Raw genomic sequence first — 16,996 nt, 5'->3', positions numbered from 1 at the left:
AACAAGTTATGTAGCTTACCCAGCTCCTCTGAGAAAACAGGTTGCATCTCACCTAAGGTGTTTGGTTATGGAGGGAAGAGAGTGTATGTATGAGTGGCTGGCCTCTCCTCCTCTTCTTTATCATCTTTCACTCTTTCTCTCTACGGGAAGGAAGAAGGATAATGAATCGTCATGTGCTGGAACTGATGACCGAACATCGAACATCCGTTCTATTCTCTATGTTTTAGACTTATAGAAACAATCTTGCCTCCTTCTCTATCAAGGGGAGACCCTGACAATAAACAAACCTAATATTTATATGTTTGTTGTCTTAGACTCATAAATTCATCTTAGGCCTTTTTTGAATGATGTTGCATTTTCCCTGTTATTCGAAAAGCCATATAAGTCTGACAACTGAATATGCAGTTCTTACACTCCATTCAACATGTCAGAAGCATGGTACTCTTCCTTGCTCTAATCAAACAAGATGAGAACCCAGGTGTGGCGAACTCCAGTCAGTTCCAAGGCTCACTCAGATTTCTCCCTCCACGTAGTAAGTCTTCTTTATGTAAAGGATCGGTGTAGGAACAAAACGCAAATTTTTAAAGTAATCTGTATTTTTCCTAACTATACAAACCTGAGGTCCTTTAGTTTTATGCCCACTTCATGTCACTCCTCAATCTGTTACCTGGATCGAAAGGCATATTGGAATGTATACATCCAAGCAGGCAAGACTCCCGCCAACCAGACGGTAGTTAACTGCCTAACTACCTTGTTCAAAAGTTAAACAGCCATTCTAGCTTCGCTGAAAATAATTCCATATGTAAAGGACCTCAGGTTTGAAAAATATAAATCACTTATGAAATTTGTTATAGCCTATCTTGGTAATTCATCCTAAACCTTTACAGCTTTCATTCCTTTTCATTCATATCGGGGTGGGAATAGAGGAAAGTCAATGTTTCCCTACACATAAAAAATGTTAAACATACACACAATAAATATGAGTGGAATTTCTGTTTCATAAATGCCTTCAGTGATGAAAACCAAAATTTATAATATGTGAAGTTTCCCAAATATTCCAGTCTATATAATTATACTACATATAAATCCTAAGGGAACACAATGATTAGGAAAAAAGTAAGATTCTGGGGGTGAAAAAAAAAAAACACGAATGTAAAGTTAAAACTTTTATAAATCTCAATAGTACAATATTAGATCAACCAGCTCTTTTATCCTTGGTTAAAACTGTCCTGTTATCTGAGGATTACTCTGTATGTAAGGCATTTCCAGAGATATTCTAACATCAGAACAAATTGAAATAGTTATTTACAAGTAGATGTTTAGGAAAGAAATATTATTTGTAAGTAATAAGGCTGGCCACTCATAACTTATGCCAGGTTCTCTAATTGTTTCAAAAGACCTGAGACTCCTGCATAGAGCAGAATTTGATTGTTTCAAAACCTATGGAACTTTGAAATAAAAGAATAACAATGATAAAGAGCTATAAATAAGGAATGTAACACTACGTTATTAATAACAAGGATGTCAACAGAACATTAATACTGACTGATATTTAACTGTTTACAGTCAATCATTATTTGCCCTGAAGCATTTATAATTTCCTTGAATATTTCCATAAATCCTTAGTGAAGTTAGAACATCAGATCTTATCTAATTCATTATTCGTAAGTACAGAAAAAATGAACAGTTTCTTTGAATAGTCTGTTAGACAACAGACTCTTAAAGGTATTTTCAAAAGTTTTTCCATACTTTACAAAATATTAAAGAAATATTCACATCACACAATCTTGCAATTACTGTACTGTATAAATGCAATTGATTCGGATGTTAAAGTATTTGTTAATCTAAGGAACAACATGAATTATAGAAACGAGTGATCCACATAGTACTGTATGGTTAAAGCAGCCATCAAGAGAGAAATAATTTTCAAGTGCACATACAGTCAAGTTAGATGTAATCTAATTTCTAATCTTACTGAAATCCACTTTTCTTTGAAGTCATATCTCCTTAGTTTGTTTTTCTCTGATCAGACTGAAATTTAGTCCACCACAAAAGAAAAGCGCCCAGGCTTCAATAAAATGAACTATATTCAACCTGATACTGAGTTGTATAGCGCCCACTCATCCAGGTAAACTTCTTATCACTAAATATATTACGAAATCCACATCCAGTGATCACATACATTATATACACAATACTAAAACTTATTTGTAATCATGTTTAATAGCAATTCGTCACAAAATAAAAACGCAAAAGATTATCAAAGTTTATGTGAAAATTCATACTGCTACTTATATAGATGAAGCTGAGATTCACTGATAAGTCCAGCAGCTCTTGCTTCTTCAATAGCCTGATAATATTGGTCAAAAGACACATATGGATGTATCCTTCCATCTTCATCCAAAGAAAACTGTGTTAAACTTGGATTATCAAGACCAGAAGATTCTGTTGAGGTAGTATTAGTATCAGTGTGATGTCTTAGACTCATCTCCTCCATAGAATTTAAAACTCCATCAGATAAGTCAGGCCTTGTACCTCGTGAAGCCAATGTAAGTCTTGGTTCAGGAAGATCAGGGAGGGTATCTGTATCTTCACAGAGGGTTACATCATCACTGCCAGATGATGAAGATAGATCCTGGAAGTCAAAATTGTTCTATACTGTATGATGGCAATACTCTTATTTCATAGGAAGTATCTGAAATGGTCAAGCATTCACATCAAATGTCCAAATGAATTATTCAACATTATTATATACTTGCATCTATATTCAGCTAATTATGTATCGTGAAAAATTACAAGCACCATAACTGGATGACATGTTAGTTTATTAAGATAATATTTTTGTTACTAAACATTTCAGCATACCTTTTTCAGCTGAATCCCTTTTATTTACACTAATAACTTATGAATTTTACTTAGCATTTTTGTATAACAGGACTAATTGAAAAAACATTACCAGTTTTTCACTCAACCTTCCAAACATGTTATTGTCATGATACAATAAAGTTTTATACATACTTACCTGGCAGATATATACTTAGCTATAGACTCCGTCGTCCCCGACAGAAATTCGAATTTCGCGGCACACGCTACAGGTAGGTAGGTCAGGTGATCTACCGTCCTGCCGCTGGGTGGCAGGAATAGGAACCATTACCTTCTAGAACCAGATTTTCTCTTCCACCTGTCTCCTGCGGGGAGGCTGGGTGGGCCATTTATCGTATATATCTGCCAGGTAAGTATGTATAAAACTTTATTGTATCATGACAATAACATTTTTATACATTCAACTTCCCTGTCAGATATATACTTAGCTGATTAGCACCCATCGGTGGTGGGTAAGAGACAGCTATTTACTGATTAGACAGGTAAACAACATACGTTGTCGGTAATAAATATATAAAACCTTGGTTCCTATGTGTTTAGACGAAGGGTCGACTTCCTAGCTATTGCCAGTAGTCTGCTTCGTCTCAAGAGCCTCAGCGAGGATGTGACCTATGGCTAAGAGTTCTGGTAGATCTGTCAATGGGGTGTTATCCACTTACTCAACAGAATCTGATGGTCATTTGTCAATGGGGTCTTATCCACTTACATGACAATATACACCTATGCCTAGTGGCATAATTAAGGAGCACAACACCGATCCCGATCACCTGATCCTAACACAAGGGTTTGTGCTTAGTTTGAAAAGAGCTATCCCCAAACTCCTTTCAAACAACCCCAAGAAAAAACACTATGTTAAATAAAAATTAACTCACTTAGTTAAGGATCAGTGTCGGCTCCCTATCCTAGCAACGTATCCGTAGACACGTATAACCAAGAGAGAAGGATCTCTCGTAGGTTAACTTGATCTCCTTCGTGCGAATGGAAGTCAACACTGAGTTGCATCTCCCGTAAGTTACAGCTAATATGTCCTTCACGACATATTGTTATAGAACGAACAAGAATTCATAAAAGCTCGCACTTCAAGCGCTTTTAATTCTCAGCTGTTTGAAGGAATCATCAAGTTACTCATGAAGTGCTTTAGCGATCACACTTGTTTCAAAGAAGACCAGGGCTTCCTTTGAAATGGATCTCTTCTGGATGAAGCCTAGAGCCTGGCTTGCGCCTAGCTGGCGCCTCGCACCTGCCTGGCGCCTGGCTGGCGCCTCGCACCTGCCTGGCGCCTGGCTGGCTCCTCCCCACTTTGCTGGAGCTTCGAGCTTGTTAGAGTCTCGAGGATGTCTGGCGATGTCCACATCGGACACTCTTATCTGTCTGAATTATTCACCTCTAGCGCATCTGCGCCAGGTTGGAGGCCCGTTCTTTCTCCTCATCAGACAATGACAGTGTTTCTTGGGACTGTCTGCCTCTGGCGTTTTTTTACGTCTGCTTTGGCATTTGGCGCCTGGTTGGCACTACATTGTCCGAAAGTCCTGAACATCCACAATAGTTTATCAGGAGACTGGAGAAGGGTAGAAGAAATTCTTCCACTTTGAGCTTTTGGCCTCTCCGGCAAGGGGAGGTGAGTTGTTAGTCAGCTAACATCCAGTAGACGATAGGAAATCTAACAGTACGAGAGATAAGAGTCTTGCTCCGAGGAGGATCCTTCTTGAATACTTCCGTTGCTAACAAGATCTCTTCTTACGTGTTGATGAGGTTTCTCATTGCAGAATCTTCCCTATCCTTGCCTGAAGGAAGGTAAGGAGCCTGGAAGTTGAGGGAGACTCCGAGCTGAAATTGGGAGGACTCCTGATTTCTAGCTCTTTATAGTATCCCTCTGAACACTTTCTGGGAAGCATTTCGAGCCCTCATCGCATTCCAATGACTCTTTAGGCAAACGTATAAACCATTTCTTCTTGTGTAGATGAAAACGTAAGTACCCTGCCTGGACAACGAAACCTCTATCTGAAAGCATTGAGTCAGGAATAGAGGGTTTTAGTTCTTTTGCCAGACATACTACGCTGGCAAGAACCCATTGCCGAGTCTCCATAGAATCTGATTCGAGATTCCAATGCACAAAAATTCACTTGTCTTCTTGGTCGTTTAGGACAGAGAGAAACAAAGAATTCCCTCATAAAAATTTCTCAAAGAAGTTTGATGAGGAGCAGTTCCATCTTGACGGAACATGGAATCTGAGGCCCAAAATAGGATCCCATTCACAGTACATGATATCCTACTCTTATCGTATAGAGGTATCGTATAAGATCCCGAAGATCTTAATTCTCTGCTATCTCTAATTCTCCTTGTAGAGACAGAGCATAGCCTTTTACTGCGTTCATTGATAGCAGAAAAATACAAAGGTGATTCTTCCCCCTGAAAGGGAAGAAAGACCGCTATGTGGTTCACAGAGGTATCAGAAGAGGACAGTTTCCCCATTCCATCTAGCACGATCTGCAGCAATTCTATGCCTTTTGCATGACTCTCGTCCTTTACCTTGAAAAATCCTCTCATTCATGTTACATTCTGGTCAGTCTGCACGCAGACAGACTCAGAGTGGAGAGGTTTTTCAGGTCTATTTATAATAGATTCTGATAGAATATCCAGACTCTCTTGGAAAAGCCTTCCGAAACATGCTGAGAGAAGAACGTGACCTCTGTGAATCCAACCTCTCTAAGGCCAAAATGAGGCATTCATCCTCTCTTCCTTTGACGCCCATTTATCTTAATATCTGTTAAGAATTTATAACTAGGGGAAAAAGACTACTAAAGTTTATTCCCCTTTTTAAATTACAGATGGCGTATATTGCTACCTCTCTTGGTTCGAGGAAAAGGAAGCAGTCTATAGGAAGCCTGTTCGTCTTCTACCTTGCGAAGAGATCTATGAAGAAGACTTTCCGCAGGTTCTCACAACTCTTTCCAATAAATGTTAGACATATGTTAACAGTTATTATCGTCGATCGAGAAGGTTCTCACGGACGTGCAAAATCTTGCATCAAACCTCTTAAGGATCGTTAAGTTCCGTGTCTGTTTTCCAAATAGGTTCTCTTTTGTTAACGCAAACAGGGGTGAAAAAAGAGATTCTCAAAGCTCCTTGCGATATGAGAGAGTCGTGGAATTGGCCTAAGTGATTAAAATAAATCATTTCATCGTTCCTTGTAAGCGACCCCTTTCCAGGAACGAATCTTGCCGTTACCGAGCCTGCTGTCCGAGAGGCTACTGGACTCTTAGATTAATAACTCGCTATATCGAAAAGTTAGCAAGTCCATTATTTTGCTTCTGTAAGCATGAGAGCATCAAATAATATATATAGCTCTACTGCGTTAAATTCATAATGTTGTCTCATTCCTATAATCCTGTTACATTGCGGTAAACATTACCACAAGGTTACAAGGGATCTTTTTATTGAAAACTCCTTAGCAAAACGAATAGCATGTTATTCATGTTTGCCTATAAATCCCCTCAATTCGAGGCTAAGTCCATGATTGTAGGGGGAATATATGGTTAACCATTCGATCCCGTAGGAGAGAGAGATGTAACCAACTGCTCATGACCGAGAACTGGAGGGTACTGTATTGGCTTACAATGACAGCCGTCTCGTTCGCTGCCTCGCTGCATTCTTCCTGAGTTGCCAGTTACTCCATTCAATGAAGGAATATAATAAAATTATTCTCGAGCCTAAGGAAGCTCTCAATAATGCATATTTAAGCCAAACAACATTTGTTTAAATACCGAAAGCTGAGTAGGTATTGTACTAACAAACCTTTTTAAGCGAAGAAGTCCTTTACTAGGGAATTCCTGTAAGGATATATGTAGATAATTTCGTAGCGAACCACAAAGGCAACTATGGTATGCGTATATGACTTGTCATTCAGTAGTCGTATGCACCAACTCTTCTTACTACATTCTTTCCTCTTCCGATGCAGAGAGAGATGGAATCTTACTCTCTCGTTCTCGCTCATAAACCGAATTAGTATCAGTCGAGAAAGAGATCGCAAATGAAAACCGAGGATCGAAGAGAATCTCTCAGCTTTTATTCTCTTGGAGATAAGGCTGTATTCTACGCCTCTATTATCTGGAAGAACCTCTAATCAATGAATGAGAGCTCGTACGAATCTTGTTCAATTTCCAAATGATTGCCACTCTTTCTGTAAATGGTTGGTTGCATTATTTTTAGAAGCAGGATGATTTTAATATCCTCTTACTAGTAATGAACTAATTCTCTCAATAAAAAAGGTCGCTAAGGTCTTATAAACTGAGAGACCTGCCCCCTTATTGGCTTCCAATTCCGATCTAATAATCTTCCATTTCCTGTCCATCAAGTTGGGAGAAGAATGAGCAACCGGAGGAGAGCGCCTCCTTTCGTAAGGTGAAAGGCTTTTAGCCCATTACCGGGATAACCTACAAGGGCTACGGGCCGCCGCTGTGCCGGACAACTCCGTTCCCATTCAGGAGAAGAAGTCTGTATGTCCTCACCTTTTCCCCAGAATCAGGCATATCCTGACAAGGGCTACGGCCGCCTTGTTGGCCGGACAATTCTTTAATTCGCTGGTTGTTCGAAACCCCATTAGAGAACCGGCCTTTGTGCCGAATCTGAGACCCTGTCAGGTGAAAACTGATCCTGCAAAAATTCCCAAAGAGGAGCCTCTCGGTCCGCCTCTAACTCCATTTCCGATGAAGATCCTGTTCATAGCACCTGGATCCTGGCTCTGGCTCGTGTTGGAGCCTTGCACCTGGTTGACACTTGGTGGCTGGTAGGTGCTTGGAAGGAGGCTCAGGCGCTTCAGGCGCTTTGCGCCTAGTTTCAGGCGCTTCAGGCGCTTTACGCCTATTTTCAGGCGCTTCAGGCGCTTTGCGCCTCGTATCAGGCGCTTCAGGCGCTTTGCGCCTAGTAGGAGTTTCAGGCGCTTTGCGCCTTTCTTTAGAATCCTCTCGCCTTGTCGGCGTTTTGCGCCTGGACAGGCGCCTCGTCGAGCTGTCCAAAAGGACTTCTTATTCGGATGGGATTTCTTAACGGGAAGGAAGTGATCCTTTCTCCTGGGAGGATCCTTCTTCAAAACTCCCAATAACGAAGATATCTGTTGTTGCATTTCTCTTAGGATCTTCGTAGCGGCGTCTTCTTTCTCCGTATCCGATCTAGGGGAAGGAGGATTTGATGAATAAATCTCTTTCTTCTTCTTCTCAGGTGGATAGTCCTCCGGAAAACTTTCCGGGCTAGAATCCCAAGCTGGAGATTTCCACGATCTTTTAGGTCTTGATAGCTTGTCAGAACTCCACCCTTTTTTTCCTTTCGATGAAGAATCGGATGACGAAAAACAGTGTTTTAGGATGCCTTCCCAACGGCTATCCTTGGCAGTCTGGGACGCTACTACAGAACCTGCCGAGGGGACGCCCGACCGGTGGGGATTCTCTGAAACCTCCGTGCGGTTTTCGACATTCCTTGTCCTCTGGGCTTGTGAGTCTGGAAGAGGTCTAGGCCTGAGAGCGAGACAGAGCCGATCGGACGCACCCTCCACTATTTTAGGACGCCTTTCCAATGGCGAACTTGGCAGTCTGGGACGTTCTACAGAATCTGCCGAGGGGACACCTGACCGGTGGGGATTCTCTGAAACCTCCGTGTGGCTTTCGAAATTCCTTCTCCTCTGGGCTTGTGAGTTTGGAAGAGGTCTAGACCTGGGAGCGAGACAGAGCCCATCAGACGCACCCTCCACTGCAATGGGGAACACTGCAATCACTTCTTACCTTTTAATAGCTCGCATTTTGAGCTACATCCCTTGTCTTCAAATTGCAATTATGAATTTGAAGTTTCTGTGAAGTAAGAAGGTGATGAGGATGCAACACTACTAGTACTGTTAATACTCTAACTGCTTGTTAGTATGAGTAGCCAATAAAACTTCTAAAGGAAGCGTATCTAGTTATATTCTTTTCTGACTCCCTAAAGTAGAAAGTCAGTATATTTCCTCAATCAATTCTAACATTTATTACACATATTAATGAATAAATATTAATATTTCCCTTTCTTGCAAACTATGTGAGTGCCTCCCGACAATTTCGGTAGTTATACGTCATATATTCTTCGAAATTTTCGAAGCCAAATTCATTAAAAAGTTAATTAAAATTAATAAAAGCGTATGCCGAGCAAAAGACCCAGTACTTCCCTGCAAAAGACAGCCCAGAAGATCAATGGCAATGAAACACAAAAATCAAGTCAGGAGGTACCGCAAACGTATGTTTACAATACGGCGACAGAAAAAAATCTGGTTCTAGAACTGTAATGGTTCCTATTCCTGCCACCCAGCGGCAGGACGGTAGATCACCTGACCTACCTACCTGTAGCGTGTGCCGCGAAATTCGAATTTCTGTCGGGGACGACGGAGTCTATAGTTAAGTATATATCTGACAGGGAAGTTGAATATATAAAAACTGTAATTTACATTAAGTGAATAATAGACCTTTGAAAGTTTTATTAATGAATTTTAGTTTCAAGTAGTAGTTTTTCTCATTCTTTACACCTATATCATAGCTCTGTAAAGCATTTTTATTAAGATTAATGAGTACTTACTTGCTGCCCGTGAAGAGGATGATGACATGGTGGACGGGGTGAAGTGCCTCCAAGGGAACAAGAAGATATGGCACTACGCATAGGATAATTGAAATTGCGAATTACAAGACTTATATCATCCCTGAAAGTTACATTTCTCTGTTTTGTCAAGTAATTGTCATGATGCAATCTAACAACTTTATCCACAACTGTCTGAGCGATACTTGTCAGTGTTAACTGCTCCATGAACTGTAAAAGTATTAAAATACTATATTATTCTACATTTCATTATATAGTCATATTCTTAACGTAACAAGAAAATACACTATTATAACTTTCCACAAATTAGTCAAGCAACAATCCATTCAAACCTAGGAAGTACCCAAGTCTATTTAACATTTCATTCTTAACTTACCTGAACTTCATAAACTATGTTCTTTGACATTTGTTACTCTTAATATAAAACAATCTACTACTTGTTCTTCTGCATACTTCACTGTCAGAGTCAAGTTTCTGTTTTTCTTCTAGGTCAGCATGAATATCTTTTCCAGGATCATTTGTCAGTTCTGTAATTGACACTATTTTGCATTCCTCTTCTACAAAATACTACATGTACTTCTTTCCTTATTCATTTTATAAATTGTAATAGTGAAGATCTCAGCTTATAACTGTTGAAGTATAATCCCTATAAATTTCTCCCAAAATTGTAGTACACTACCAAATATTATTAATTTTCACAATGCTTCACTGTTAAAATCTGACTATTGCAACCAGCCACTCATGGACCTATACTCATGCACCCATGGTCACAGAATTATATTGCCACTTTTCCATCTTCATGCTTGGTCAAAAGAGGCCAATATCTGAAAATAAATCATTCTCAATCCAAACTCCTATGTGACCAGCATGGATTTCACCCTATTGTTCAACAGGCCAATTTACCATTAAAAAGAAGCCACTAGCAGACTCAATACGTACAGCATTTAGGTTCTGATTTCATTTTCCCTTAAGGGGGCCGGCCGGAACCCCTATATATGGTGGAATAGGGCGAAAAATGCAAAGTCATGAAAAAATTCATGGAGCTTCATATGGCAATTGAGAATACGTATGCGAAATATTTCGTCAGAATTCCTCTTTACTTTTCGTAGTTTACAGGGTATTAGTAAACATAACTCAAATAAGCCCTAAAATTCATTCAGCCGTACAAGAAAATGCAATAATTTCTTCTGTTATCGTAAATTTTGATAATTATTGGCAAAGAAATTGTGAGAAATGGCATCTGTAGAGATTCCGTGGCTCGCAGAAGCGAGTATCTGGTTCAATCATGAATCAGTTCGACCATAGACTTCAAGTAGGTTACATGTTCGAGTTTCACCTAGTGACATTCGCTTGCTTTTACGTATGTTTATGTATGTTTCGGCAAGAAGTTCATCATGCCAATGAGGAAAAGACAAGGAAAACATCTCGCTAACATACAGACAAAGAAAAATCGCTCAAGTATTATTACAGAATATCATAATATACGCGTAGTTAGTGAAGAGAGAGGGGAGGGTTGCTTAGTAACGACCCCTTCTTGCCTGACAGCACACGTCACACTGTGCCCAAGGCTACGATCTTTGAGCAAAGAGATGTTCATTTATGATAAGTAACATAGTTTTGGTTTTTTAATACCCAAAATGGAATATGAAATTCATAATAATCATGATCTATTAAATTGTCTTTGTAAAAAGAGAGTACACCTTCGAGTCTCACCTCTGACATCTCTTGCATTTACGTTGTTTATCTTTGTTTCGGCAAGAATGTCATCATGCCAAAGAGGAAAATACAAGGAAAACATCTCGCTAACATACAGAAGAAAATTCGCTGTAATAAGCCAAGTTAGTGAAGGGGAGAGAGGGGGTTACATAGGAAGGAGTGCCCCATCTTGCCTCAAGCAGTGCCCCAGGCTACGATATATGAGCAAAGGGATCGTCATTTATGATTAAATTATGATAAATAAAATAGTATTGGTTTATTAATACACGAAAAAGAAATATACATTCATAATAATCCTTATTTATTAACATTGTCTTTATAGAAATACGAAGGAATACTTTGAACGCCCGTATCTCAAAACTATACTTATTGACCTTCAAAATCTATCTCCTCACTTAGTTTTAAAGCTATAACATTGGAATTCGGTATATAACTCAAAAAGACATTATAGAACAATCAAATAGAGCCCTTTTTCCCAATTTTTGTTTCGTCTTTTTTTTTATAAATTTTTTTTTCGTGATTTATCGGGTTTATTTTTTACCATATTGAAAAAATTCATATCTAGCCAAAAAAAAAGGATTTTGACGTAAGGAAAAAATCTATTTCTGGCGATTGGTTCGTGTCGCCAGCGAAATATCCTTTAATCCATTATTTCTAAGGTAAATGTACTACACATACCAGAGAATAAATAAAATAAAGAAAAGGTCAGTACTACTGACTCGCTCACCCTCCAAGAGGGTGTCGGTATGAACACTTATGGCGAGTGAGACCACTACCACGAACCGCTTGCCAATAGAAATCTCCCACTACAAAATCCCCACTAGAGGGGAGCCGACCCACAGAGTGGGCAGCAACTACTACTACTCCATCCCATGCTGCCGACTGCTGCGCCGCTGGTGGCCATCCTGAAGTTAGAGAACAATCTGAGCGTTGGGATGGGCAGGGCGGGATTTCGCTGGCGACACGAACCAATCGCCCAGAAATAGATTTTTCTTATTACGTCAAAATCCCTTTTCTGGGCTCAGTTCGTGTCGCTGCTGGCGAAATCGTACCAGAGAAATAGCACAAGATTGTAAAGAAACAAAATAAAAAACAGACAAAAAGGGTCTCAAATAAAAGATAACCTAAAATAAAATGAAGAAATATAATTGCGAATAGATATACATATACACAATGATACAAATAGAAATATTACTTAAAATTAACTTAAGGTTAATAATATTTCTTAAAATTAACTTAAATTTAACATATATATACAGGCTTACATGGAATAATATGTTGAGATTAGTATCTGTGTATAGTTAATATGTACAAAGAAATTAAAGCAATTATAACAATAAATTGAATAGAACAAACTTCAACAATAATATAATAAAGGAATGTATATGACTTAGTATACAAAACCCGTAACCATTGTAAATAAGATGTGTCACCTAGCATAAAAATAAGGGGATCACATCAAAGAGATCATTATATACAATCAATTGTGAGTGACCCTAGCAAAAAAATAAGGGGCACCCACTATACCATCATAAGAGCAGCTAAGACTCAGGTAAACGTAGATGAACATGGCAGGTATAGACGAACTGTTGGGTGAGATAGGTAGAAAGGAGAACTGGATCTTCTACTAAAGATTAAGCAGAGTCGGGGGAAACTATGTTACCCGCCGCAACTGCTGAAAATTTCAGAGCTTCCAAGGACTTTAAGTAATGACGCTTAAATACTGTCGGCGATTTCCATCCAGTATACTTTTTTAAATCATCGAAATTCATGTGTTGGAAATAGTTAATTGAGGTGGCTACTGCCTGACATCATGTGCTTTAGGGAAGGAATCAGGATTGGCTTGGTTAATAAAGTACAGGATCTGTTGCCTGATGCCTTTAATAGATAAAGTACCACCTTTTTCTCTCTTAAAGAGAGGACCCGATGAGGATGAGGATGTCCTGGACAGAAAGGCTCGTAAGGTCGATACTGGACAAAGAGAAATATCTTGTGGAAGGGGTACAACCTTCCACGGTTCCCACCTCATCAAAGGATCTTCATTCTTTGCTATAAAACTACGTTTCCGGAGAAAGTAGAACTTCCCTGTGGGAAGAAATTCAACATGATCCGGATCTCTGGATAATGCCGACAGTTCTGAAATTCTAGCTCCTGAAGCCAAGCTTAATGAAATAGAGTTTTTCTAAGAGCATTATAAATGAACATGTCGTATTATCTGTTTCTGAAGCCAGCTTTAGAACATCATTTAAGAACCATGATACTGACGTAGGCCTCACTGAAGGTCTAAGTCTAGCACAAGCCTTGGGAATAGACGAGAAGTAAGAGTCTGTCAAGTCTATGCTGAAACCGAGTTGAAAAATCTTTTTCAAGGCTGACTTGTTTGTCGTAATAGTGCTAGCTGCTAAGCCTTTTTCAAATAAAGATCTGAAAAAAAAAGGATATAGCTGAATTGATTGTCATGATTCTAATATCTGATTCTCTCAGGAAGGTTGCTAACTTTTTGACTGCAGCATCATACTGTCTCAAAGTTTGAATCTCTTTTATCAGATTCCAAGAAGAGAATATTTTGAGGATCAATATTCGCATCTCTTTTAGCCGCAAACTTCATGAAGTCCATAAAGTTAGGGTTTTGAGAATTCCTGAGGAAGCGAACACAGTCTTCGTTTGTACTGACTGAGAGCCTGGGATTGGAATTCGAAGAGGACGAAGACCCAGTTCCAGAATGATGAGGGTACCAATTGCTCTTCGGCCAGTCTGGGGCTACTGAGCACTTGAGCTCCTGAACGTCCTGAGTTTGTTCAGCACCTTCAGGAGAAGATTCACTGGAGGAAAGACATAAATCTTCTCCCAGTTGTTCCAGTCTATGGACAGGGCGTCCGTGGCATAGGCCAGAGGGTCCAGGTTGGGGGCCACATAACATGGGAGTTTGTGGTTCGCTTGGGATGCGAATAGATCCACTTGTAGACTGGAACCCTCCGAAGGATCCATTGGAACGAACTGTTGTCCAGTGACCATTCCGACTCCAGAGGAACTGATCGGGATAGAGCATCTGCTATGACGTTTCTCACTCCAGCTATATGGGTGGAGGAGAGGTGCCAACTGAACTTGTCCGCCAGGGAGAAGATGGCTACCATGACATGATTCAGATGACGTGACTTGGAGCCTCCTCTGTTTACACAATGGACTACCACTGCGCTGTCTAAAACTATGCTTTATGTGGGAGTTCTTTGGCGGACGTAACCTTTTTAGAGTCAAGAACACTGCCATTGCTTCCAGTACATTTATGTGAAGCTGACGGAACTGGGGTGACCAGGTTCCTTGAACCTTCTTGAACTGAGAATATCCTCCCCAGCCGCTTAATGAAGCGTCCGTGTGGATGGTAATCCCCGGAGGAGGAAACTGAAGGGGTACTGATATTGACAGGTTCTTGACTTTTGACCAAGGGCGTAGACGATTCCGCAGAATCTAAGGGACTGATGATAATTTGTCCCTGGACCTGACATTTGCTCGTGAGCGCCAGATTCTGGTTAGGTCTTTCAGTTTGGCTTTGGCATCACAAGATGTTTGTCACTGATGCAAACTGGAGTGAACCCAGAATCCTTTCCTGGGTTCTCCTTGAAGCAAGTTTGTGTCCTAGAAATTGCTTTACTGACTTCGCTATTTCTTTTCTCTTGGCTGATGGAATCGACAGAGTATGGAGGATAGATTCCATTGAATGCCCAGCCACTGAAAGTTTGACTCCGGAGTGGAGGAGTCTCGATTTGGTCCGTGTTTATCTTGAACCCTGAACCCTAGATATTCCAGGAACTGGATTACTTTCAGTGTTGCTTTGCGACATTCCTCGACTGTTGGAGCCCAAATTAACAATCATCGAGATACGCTACTACCATGATCCCTTGCGATCTTAGTTGTTGGACGACCACTTCCGCCAACTTCGTGAACACCCTGGGTGCTATGTTCAGACCGAAGGGAACTACCTTGAAGGAGAATGCTTGATCTCCTATCTTGAAGCCCAGATAAGGGCGAAAGTGTCTTGCAATAGGGATATGATAGTATGCGTCTGTAGATCGATAGAGGTGGTGACGGCCCCACGGGGAAGTAAGGTCCGCACCTGCGAGATGGTGAGCATCTTGAACTTGTTGCAGCGAATGGCCAAGTTTAAACGGGACAAGTCTAAGATTACCCTTCTTTTTTGTGAGCCTTCTTTGGAACGCTGAACAAGCGCCCTTGGAAACTTTAATCTGTTGACTCTCGCTATTGCTCCTTTCTGAAGGAGGTCCTCCGCATACTCCGTCAATTCTTTGGCTGGAAGTTGAAGGAAAGGTCTGGGTGGAGGCGGATTCGCCACCCACTCCAACCAGGCCTTTCGCACAATACTTTGTGCCCATTTGCTGAATCCCCACCGGTGGCGGAGAGAAACAGCCTCCCTCCTACCCTGGAAGTTCTCATTGATGCTGGTAGCCTCCGCGGCCTCCCCCCGGAGAAGTGTTTTCCTCTATTAAGGGACCTTCCTGATCCTCTCTGACGAAAGGATCGCTTACCTCTGCCTCCCCTACCCGAGCGGTCATACTGCTGAAAGGCCTGGCCTTCGAACACTTGGTTGAAGGCTGGGGAGACAGCGTAAGAGGTGGAAGGTTGAGGCTGGGGGGAAATCACATAGATAGGCTGTGATGGGCCTTGGAGGTAGAGGGTTGGGGCCGCCTGCACCAACGGAACAGCCGAAACAGGCTGGGCGGGCGAAGCGTTGCTGTTTCTTTTGGTAAGGCTGGAAACGTCTGGGTTTCCTCTGAGCCTTACCCCTCACTGCTTGGTCTTGGCGTCTCTTTGCAGTGAGACCCCAACGATCCTTAAGGCTTTGGTTAAGCCTTGTAGCTTCCGCCTGGACCTCCTTTACCATTGCATCGGGGAAGAGGTCTGCTCTCCCCAAATGTTTGATGAAAGCAACTTATTCGGTTCATGCCGAATAGTTGCTTCCTGGAGGACATGCTTCCGACAATTCGTTCTGGCTGTGGCGAACTCAAACATGTCAGACTGTACCGTTTGAGTCAGTGACTTGGTGATCAGCTTGAATAGTGGCTCGGAACCGTAAGCAATGGTAGCCACTTCTGTCATGGCCCATGGAGTTTAATAGACCTGGCCAGCCTAGACTTGGCCTCAAACTCCGCCTGAATGAGGCTGTCCTGGAAGTCTTAGGCAGCTTCTCACCAAACTGCTCCATAGCACAGTCTGGCTTGAGTTTGCCCGCCGAAAAAAGTGTTGGGCAGGTCTTCCCACAAATCTCCGGTTGAGGGAAGTAAAGGAGATGTAGGGTCCGCTTCCTTTAGCTGCGGTAACGACTCCCCCTTTTGGGCCGCTGGGATAGTGACCGTAGCGATCTTGGTAAGGAAGGGAAGCGGAGTTCCCTCTTCCATTGTGAAAATGGTGAATGGACTCTTAAAGGGTTGTATCTTCGTATTAGAACAATCCATGTCCTCTAAGCACCTGAGCCATTCTCTTTGAGCTGGTCACGTGAATAGAGGACTGTCTCTTTAGGGACCTTGTCATCTCGCGTCATGGCAGCGGCAGTGAGTCTGCGTAGCCAATGAACGGGGTTGTAGATCCTCCGGGTAGAACTCGAAGTCCTCATCCTTCGAGTTCCACACTCCGGGATAGAAACTAAGCCCGTCCTGGAAGGGGGCGTATGACGCCACCCTCCAGGGGTTATTCATAGAGAACGGAGGCAGAGAGTCATGAGTGGAAGCTGAGCTATACCTGTGCCGAAAGGTGGGGGAGTAGCTAGCGGAGC

General features: G+C 41.4%; 1 protein-coding gene across 3 annotated transcripts in view; it reads right to left on the bottom strand.

Annotated features, from left to right (window-relative positions):
- Positions 1–1,153: 1,153 nt before the first annotated feature.
- LOC135198627 (TGF-beta-activated kinase 1 and MAP3K7-binding protein 1-like) overlaps positions 1,154–16,996 on the bottom strand; it is a 479,012-nt gene continuing 463,169 nt past the window's right edge. For all 3 annotated transcript variants that reach the window (XM_064226386.1, XM_064226385.1, XM_064226387.1), the window contains 2 exons: positions 9,478–9,705; positions 1,154–2,635 (listed from right to left, as the gene is read on the bottom strand). In XM_064226386.1, the coding sequence (XP_064082456.1) occupies positions 2,288–2,635; positions 9,478–9,705 (576 nt within the window). In that variant the 3' untranslated portion in view covers positions 1,154–2,287. The remainder of the gene's footprint in view (positions 2,636–9,477; positions 9,706–16,996) is intronic.

Source organism: Macrobrachium nipponense, chromosome 22 (assembly GCF_015104395.2).
Source record: "Macrobrachium nipponense isolate FS-2020 chromosome 22, ASM1510439v2, whole genome shotgun sequence".
Classification (NCBI taxonomy): domain Eukaryota; kingdom Metazoa; phylum Arthropoda; class Malacostraca; order Decapoda; family Palaemonidae; genus Macrobrachium; species Macrobrachium nipponense.
The sequence above is the reverse complement of the archived record's forward strand: the minus strand, read 5'-3'. Positions and strand labels throughout refer to the sequence as shown.